Source organism: Auxenochlorella protothecoides (genome assembly GCF_000733215.1).
Source record: "Auxenochlorella protothecoides strain 0710 contig285, whole genome shotgun sequence".
NCBI classification, from domain to species: domain Eukaryota; kingdom Viridiplantae; phylum Chlorophyta; class Trebouxiophyceae; order Chlorellales; family Chlorellaceae; genus Auxenochlorella; species Auxenochlorella protothecoides.
In genome coordinates, this window is record NW_011934198.1 from 1 (window position 1) to 7,488 (window position 7,488).

At 66.8% G+C, this 7,488-nt stretch overlaps 4 protein-coding genes across 4 annotated transcripts; 1 reads left to right on the forward strand and 3 right to left on the reverse strand.

Moving 5' to 3' along the window:
* Positions 1-597: 597 nt before the first annotated feature.
* Positions 598-1,089, reverse strand: F751_0053 (hypothetical protein; the record flags this gene model as incomplete). Its single annotated transcript, XM_011398643.1, has 2 exons — positions 598-819; positions 925-1,089. The coding sequence occupies 2 exons, from the start codon at positions 1,087-1,089 to the stop codon at positions 598-600; spliced, it is 387 nt and encodes a 128-aa protein (XP_011396945.1).
* Positions 1,090-1,396: 307 nt separating this feature from the next.
* F751_0054 (hypothetical protein) lies at positions 1,397-3,283 on the reverse strand (the record flags this gene model as incomplete). Its single annotated transcript, XM_011398644.1, has 4 exons — positions 1,397-1,982; positions 2,147-2,799; positions 2,984-3,043; positions 3,137-3,283. 4 exons carry the CDS (start codon positions 3,281-3,283, stop codon positions 1,397-1,399), a joined length of 1,446 nt encoding a protein of 481 aa, XP_011396946.1.
* Positions 3,284-4,052: 769 nt separating this feature from the next.
* On the reverse strand, positions 4,053-5,692 carry F751_0055 (Beta-amylase 1, chloroplastic; the record flags this gene model as incomplete). Its single annotated transcript, XM_011398645.1, has 4 exons — positions 4,053-4,145; positions 4,283-4,357; positions 4,415-4,981; positions 5,114-5,692. 4 exons carry the CDS (start codon positions 5,690-5,692, stop codon positions 4,053-4,055), a joined length of 1,314 nt encoding a protein of 437 aa, XP_011396947.1.
* Positions 5,693-6,712: 1,020 nt separating this feature from the next.
* On the forward strand, positions 6,713-7,078 carry F751_0056 (hypothetical protein; the record flags this gene model as incomplete). The annotated part of the gene is made up of 1 exon (XM_011398646.1): positions 6,713-7,078. One exon carries the CDS (start codon positions 6,713-6,715, stop codon positions 7,076-7,078), a length of 366 nt encoding a protein of 121 aa, XP_011396948.1.
* Positions 7,079-7,488: the final 410 nt, after the last annotated feature.

The following is a 7,488-nucleotide window of genomic DNA, read 5'->3' on the forward strand; positions in this document are numbered from 1 at the left end:
CCCTGGGCGCAGCGCCAGCGCGACCCCGGCAAGGTCTAGCCCGGGCAGCGCCGCCAGCGCGGCGGCCAGGTCGCGGTACAGCTGCAGGACGGCGGCCGGGCCGCGCGCCGCGCGCACGGCCGCCGCCACGGAGGCGGACACGCCGCGCGTCAGGCGCAGCGCGCCGCGCAGCGCCGCAGCCTGGTCTGCGGGGCCGCCGGCCGCGCCCGCTGCAGCGCGGTGCAGCGCCTCCGCCGCCGCCGGCAGGAAATCACGGAGGCGGCGGGGGGCGAGTGGGGGCGCGCCCGCGCCGCCGGCGAGCGCGCCTGCGCAGGGGACGCCGCAGGCATGCAGCAGCCGGCCCAGGGCCCGACGTGTGTCTGGGTGGTGACCAGGTCCGCCACCCGGAGCCTGCTCAGGTCCGTGGCAGGGTGGCACGGACTGGTGAGAGTCGAGGCTGGGAACGGAGGGCGCAGCACTCGACAAGACATCCAAGAAGGGTGCAACAATGGTGTGGGGGGCAGAGCAAGCCGCCGGCGATCTTCAGAGGAGCAGGCAGCCAAGCCCGCGGCTCCCGTGTGCTGGCTGCTTGATACACACGAGAATTCATGCAACACCTCACGAGGCGCACACCGGTGGAGGGAGGTTTACGGTCACCCTCTTGAGGCCGGGGATCGAATGGGGCGTGGCAACCGGCGGGCTCGGCGCCTCCGCCGCTTCCCCGTCCTTGAGGTAGAAGATGAATCGGTATGGCACAGCAGGCTGCTGCTCCTGGTGGGCATGGGTCTTTGTTGCCTGGAGGTACTCCTGGAGCAGCTTGAAGCTGCGCTCGTTGGCAGCCTGGAGAGTGTGTCGATGCCATTGTGACGAACCTTCTTACGAGGTACAACACCAGAGCGACAATCAACTAGCCAAGGTGTCCTCTCCAAGCCACCAATGCCTCACCCTGGCCTCTGGGTGTCGGTGGAAGAAGTCGGGGTGCACCAGGCGATACAGGTCTCGCAGCGCCGACTTGAGCACGTCAGGGCCATGCTCGGTCGATGCGCATCGGACAAATCCCAGGCGGGGCAGGGCAGACGCCAGGATGCCCTTGCAGAACAAGTACAGCATGGAGGGAAGGCCCCCGGCCTTGCTGGCCGAGGACATTCATACCCTCATCGCATGCTGTCAATGTATCGGGGTGCACAATGGATATAAAGATCTTATGCGGAGGCCAGATCGATGGAGGAGCAGGGAACCTATAGACGCTTTGCAAGTGCCCACCGACGCGCCATCAGCCGGCGGATCCGATCTTGCGGGCCCTCCCTTCCCGGGTCCCGGAATGCCATAGGGCCTACATATACAATGGAGTCCTTGCAAGGCGTGCAAATGCAGCCAGATGTATTGCATACATAGCACGGCAGATTCTCTCCCATGCTCAGCACATCAGCGTCTTGTGAACGCCACGCTGCGGGCGAATAACAAGGGTCCTCAGCCTTTCCCTCGTCACCGCTAGGCCGGGTGTGCCAGGAGCGAGGGACAGCGCGGCTTCCACATCTTGCAAGGCCTGGGGCAGACACTCCCCCTCTTCCCGCAGGCTTGCTCGCAGGAGCAGCGCCCTGGTGACCACGTTGGTGTTTGAATGAACGCCCTCGCCATCGATAACTTGGCTGCAGTCCGCCACGGCCCCCGCCGCGTCGCCCAAGCAGGTGCGCCAGCGAGCCCGATCCAACAGCAGATCTGCACCTGCAGAGGACGCCAGGAAGGGTGCCGCGCTCAGCGCCAGGCTCGCGGCGCGTACCGCGCCGACATACTCGCCCGCGCTGGCAGCGCGCTCTGCCTCGGCGGCCGCCGCCTCCGGGAGGAGGTCGGCGTGCGGCCCCGAAACCGACGCCGCACCCCCGCCGTGTGTTGGATCCTCTATGCCAGGCAAACCAGCAGGCTCAGGCCCAGGCCTTGTGGCGGGCAGGGCCGCCTGGACGTCGTAGGGCCTGCCTCGCCTCCTCGCGGCGAGCAAGGCGCGTCTGTGCAGTGTGGGTGGGTGAGACCAGCCGGGTGGCAGGGCGGCTCCAACGAAAGCATGGCCAAGAGCCTGCTCCATGGCATGCTTGATAGGGCATGTGCTCCATCAGCCCAAGAAAGCCCCCCCACACTGGAGAACTCTTCCACACAAGGCTGCTGTGCTGACCTGGTGGCGTCCAGGTCCGGTGCTGCCGCCGGAGCAGCTGGGGCACGTGCGCCATCTCCACCAGCGTCCTCCTTCTGAGCCGCCAGCCGCTGCCACTGCATGCCCTCCTGCTCCTTGTGCAGATGCAGGAGCAGGGTGCCACCGGGGAGGTGCCCCTTCCAAGCCCAGACGCCAGAGACCGATGGCACAGCTGCCTGCTCGCCATGATCCTCACCACAGGCCACAATGACCCGGCAGGCCTCGGGCGTGACGGCATGGCAGAGGGCGGGGATGTGCAGCCGTAGCTGCGGCCCTCTCTGGGGTCGGGCTTCCAGCATGAGACTGCCACGCGTCACCTCGCAGGTTACGTCCCAGGGCCCATTCTGTGGCAGCTCGACACTGATATCCACGCTCTCCGCTGCGTCCTGCCACCTGTACCTGTCCAGGGCCCTTATAGGGCTGCCTGCATGCTGTTCAGATTGGGGAGGGGTCACCTGCAGGAGCTTCGGCCCGTGCTCCGCGCCCTGGGTCAAGCGCAGGGCGCCGGGGTTCGAGACGGGCTCCCGCGGCGGCTGGAGGTGGGCCTGGACGAGGTCGATGGCCGCCTGGGTCATGTGGTTGCCCACGAAGTTGGTGGTGGGGCCCACCTTGACACGCTCATACCCCAGCGCCCACTGTGGTGGTGGTGGGGAGGGGACAAGGTACTGGGGACGGCGGCAGGGAGGGACCTGGAAGCGCGCCCCGTAGTGGTGTGCACAGAGAGTTCTCAGCACCTCCCTCCTCCCGTGACTTGTGCAAGCACTGGCGTCCAAATCCCAAGAGACCGTCCCAGGCATTGATGTCACGGTCCCCACTCACCTCCTTATCCTTGCCGTCCGGGGTTTGCAAGAGAGGGTCGTACCCTTTGCCGTCGTTGACCTGCGAGCAGGGAGGGGGGGCAAGCCAGGGGATGCCGAGGCGAACCAGTATGGCAAGCCCCTGCACAGAGGGATCACCCGAGACGACCATTACCTTTTTGTATGGTCCTCCATGAGCATCCTTGGTCCAGATTTGTCGATGACGGTGCACCTCGCGCTCCTCGCGCAGTCGGTCCAGTTGCGCATCTTTGACCACTGGCGGTGGGTTGGTGGCCACCAGCAGTCCCCTTTCCTGTGACATGATGTTTTCACAAGACGAATTTGTGTCCTGTGTCACTGCTAAACGGTGCGCAAGGTCCTTCAGGCTCGGTGATCGCTGCACTTGCCCGGCCCGAAGAGTGCCACGACCGCCGAATCCCATGCATGTTTCAAACTATGCACGGCGCCAAATCAAACACGGTTTGCTGCAACCCCACACCTTCCACATACTTGCTACAACAGCGGCAATCTCTTGAGCACGGCGCTGGAGGAGGGCATCTTTACGCGTGCATTTCAAAAGCATCGCAGGGGCTGGGTAGGGAGGGCAGGCCGTGCCGCTGAGAATCTCACAGGCCGCACTCCCTCCCTCGCCACAAAAATAGTACACCACCCTCCGGCCCCTGCCACCGCACGCAACTGCCAGACGTCCCGTGGGCGTGCTACCAACGGTGGCTGGGCTGTCAGTGAGGGCGAGGGGCGGCGCCGGAGGGAGACACAGGGGATTCGCTGTACAAAGGGATGCCAGTGAAAAGAGAGAAGAAGGCTCTGAAAAGGGGAATACCAGTGACATGCAGCAATGGTGCATCAGTCTCTACACAAAGGGACAAGGGGGAGCTGTTCAAGTGGTGTAAGGTAAGAGCGGGAGGGGGTGGTGGTATGACGTCGCCATTGCATCAAGGCGTCCATGCCGGTAATCGACAGCGAGGGGGTGGGGTTTGGGGGGTGGGGTTTGGGGGAGGGTGCGCGATGAGGGATGTTGGAGCCTGCAAGCTCCACAGCGCCTGCGGTGCTGCTGACAGGCCGCGCACTCCTCAGCACAGCGGCCCCGTCAGCCGCTGCAGGAAGGAGCTGAACGCGTCCCAGTTGTCCACCATCATGTCGCCCATCCTCAGGAAGGTGATTTTCTGGACGAGGGAATCGGGTGAGGTGTCAAGCTTTGAACATGGAGTGGTGGCTGATGTGACATGGAGGGTTCTCCCCTCAGCACCCTGCTTCACCCCTGGGTCCATCACTCCCCCCCCCCCCCCCCTCCCCACCACACCTCCAGCCTGCCGGCGAGCACGCTCCTGCCCACTGCTGACTCGGCGATCTTGTCAAAGGCGGCGCGGTCGTAGCGCTGCAGCGCATTCTCGCCGCCCAGGGGCACGCCCGCCCGCGCCGCGGCGGCCAGCACCTGGCCCAGCAGCCCCTCCGGCGAGCAGGCCGCCTCGGCGGGGTGCTCGCAGTCGCGCATCTCCACGCAGGTGAAGCTGGCGGCGGCGCCGTGCCGCGCCAGCACGCGCATGATACCCTCGTACCCATCGCGCTGGCGCGTGTTGTACACCCCGGCGGTCAGCTCGGCGGCGTGGGCGCGCGTGGTGTACCACCAGTGCACGCCAGCCAGCTTCACGCCCAGCGCGGCGGCAGGGCGGAAGCGCAGCAGCGTCGACGCGCTGGCGTCCAAGGGCGTGGTCGTCTGGTGGGAGGCCGAGGTCGCTGGGTGGGAGGCCGGCGGTGGCGCGTCCGCGGGGTGCGGCGGCCCTCCCCTGTGGCCGGTGGCGCCGGGCGCAGCACCGCCAACCCCGCCGCTACCCCCGCCACGGCTCGCCAGCACGCGGGGCCAGCCCGGGCCAGAGAGCGCGGCGCGCACCGCGCCCAGCACGCGGTCGGCGTGCTCCACCAGCAGTCCACTGTACCAGCCCAGGAAGAAGCGGCCGTACTCGGTGTCCCAACGGCCGTGGACGTCATGGAAGAACCCCGTCTCGTGCGCGCGCGAGTTGTAGGCGCCGGCGTCGTGCGGCGCGCCGCGCCCCCACTCGGGCCGCCCCGCGCGCGCGGCGGCGGCCGCCAGGCTCGCCAGCATGTAGGCGTCGTGGCATTGGAACTCGCCCACGCCGGGGAAGCGCCAGCGCCCGTCGCCCTCGGGGTAGGAGGGGTAGCGCAGCTCGCCCGCGGGGCCCAGGCCCAGCGTGATTTCGGTGATGCCCGACCCCAGCAGGTCGCGGAACTCGGCCGCAAAGGCGGCGGCAAAGTCGCGGTAGGCGGCCACGGGCGTGCGCCCGGCCAGCACCGGCGCCTCGTCGCAACCTAAACTCAAGCACTCGCGGTTACGCGCGCCGTGCGCGTCTGTGTAGAAGATGTCAGGGTCGGCCTCGCCCGCCTTCACCACCCAGCGCGGCAGCGGGATGGTGCAGGTGTCGCCCACATTGCCGCCCGCGGCGTGGAAGCTCATGACCGCCTGGATGCGCAAGCCCTTGGCCGCCACCGCGTCAAACAGGCGGCGGTACGCGCTCCAGTCGTAGCGCCGCGGCCCGGCGTGTTCCACGATGCCCCACCACACATCCACCATCACGCCCGACACGCCCGCCGCGCTCAGCATCTCCAGCCCCACCGCCATGGCCTTCTCCCGGATCAGCACAGGCTGGGCGCCGCCGTCACGCTCTAGCAGCCAGACCGTGTCCAGGGGGAGCATGACATAGACGGGGACGGGAGCGCGGCGCGGCGCCGCGGCCGCAGCGTCGCGGGAGGGCGCCGCCACGGAGCAGGAGCGCCCGGCGTACACGCGCCGCAGCAGGCTGCTCGAGAGCGATTGCAAAGGGAGATGGTCGTGGTGGAGGGTGATGAGAGGGGCGGGCAGAAGAAGTCCAGGAGCAGCAGTACAAAGACAGCCACGGCATCCGGTGGGACCCATCCTCTCGCCCCCCCAGACAAGATTTGTCCACTGCTACAAAACAAACCCCTGCCCCACCTCTGCAGCTCCGAGTCTGGCTTAGCAAAGGTGGACCGCAGGGTGGCAGGGGCGGGGGGGGAGGGGGGCTGTGTCACCTGGCCGGTTCACAGTCTCGGAGGCGACACTACAGCACGGCCCGACATCTCGCTGCCGCCTCTGGACCTGAGAGAAGTCGATGTATGTGCGTGTTAGCAGCGTGAGCGGGCGCCGAGGGGAAACCTGTTGGAGAGATTGGTCTGGCGAGAGTGTAAAATACCTGGGGTCGGAGGTTCCACGCAGCAGCCGAGCACCGGTTGCTAGGCCCTGCCGCGAGGTTGGACCCCAGCCGACAGTCCCACATATTATTTTGACGCTAAACGATGCACCATGAACGGCTCCGACACGGACTGCTCTGAAAAAGGCCGGGGCCCGCCGTGCTTGCGACGCGCTTGGTTTGAAAACGCAGGGGTGGTCAGCGACACGAAGCGACCCGATAATTCGGAGACTAATCGGCCAGAAAACGGCTCTTCTGTCCGCCACAGACGTGGATTCTTCATGTGTGGGATGCTTCTCGCGCTCCCCCTCACATCAATCTACTCTCGGTCTGTGGGCTCGCGAGAGCCACGTTTCCCGCGAAAATGGGCACGCTTACGTGGCAATCTGCACCCTCGCACCTCCTCTTTCCCCACCTCCTTGCGATACATGACGAGACACACCAGAGGCAAACACGATCGGTATATCCCCAGGGTGATTTTCGTCGCTGGTGCTGTCCCAGCCAGCGCCATGCAGGCCGTGTCTGGGCTGGGGTGCAGGCTCGCAGCAGCGGTGCGTGGCGTGGGTGCCGGTCTGGGCCCGTCGTCCCTCCTCGCCGCCGCTCGGCAGGGCGAAGCCGCCACCCAAGCCATCGGCCAAGCGCCCTGCCGTTCCATCGTGAGCGTCGATGTGCGTGGCAACAACGTCGACGCTGCCTGGAGGACCGTGACCCGGAGGGTGATGGACAACAAGATGAACGTGGAGTGGAAGCGGCAGGCGGTGTACACCAAGCCCACGGAGATGCGGAAGCTCGCCGCGGAGGAGACGGAGAAGCGGCTGAGGCGCCGGGCCTTCAAGGCCAAGCTGCGCTGGATCTTTCGCCGAAAAGCCAGGTGAGGCAGGGGGTGGAGGATGGGGAGGGTGCCTGCTTCGAATGTCTGATTCCCCAGGCACCTGCCTGTCTTCCTCGCGGAAGCTGCACTTGGTCCCCCATCTGGCGCCGTGGGCCAAGGATCTGCTCATGGACCCCTCTCCCACGTACAATGCACCGCAGAGGCTTTTGAGCGGGCGCCCCTCGTTGAACCATTCGCCCCAGGCTCGCTGTCGCACGTGTGTAACACCAAACAAGAAGCAAGAGGGGAGCAAGGGTCGGGGAGGGGGGTCGTGGGGACGGGGCTTGTCTTGGGGCCGCATTCCAACCACCCCCAGGGGTGTCGGAGACGACGCAGGGGCGCGCGGCCTACTCCTGCATGGCGTCGGGCGCGGGCGCCTCGGCGGCGCCGGCCTCCGCGCCGGCGCCTCGCGCC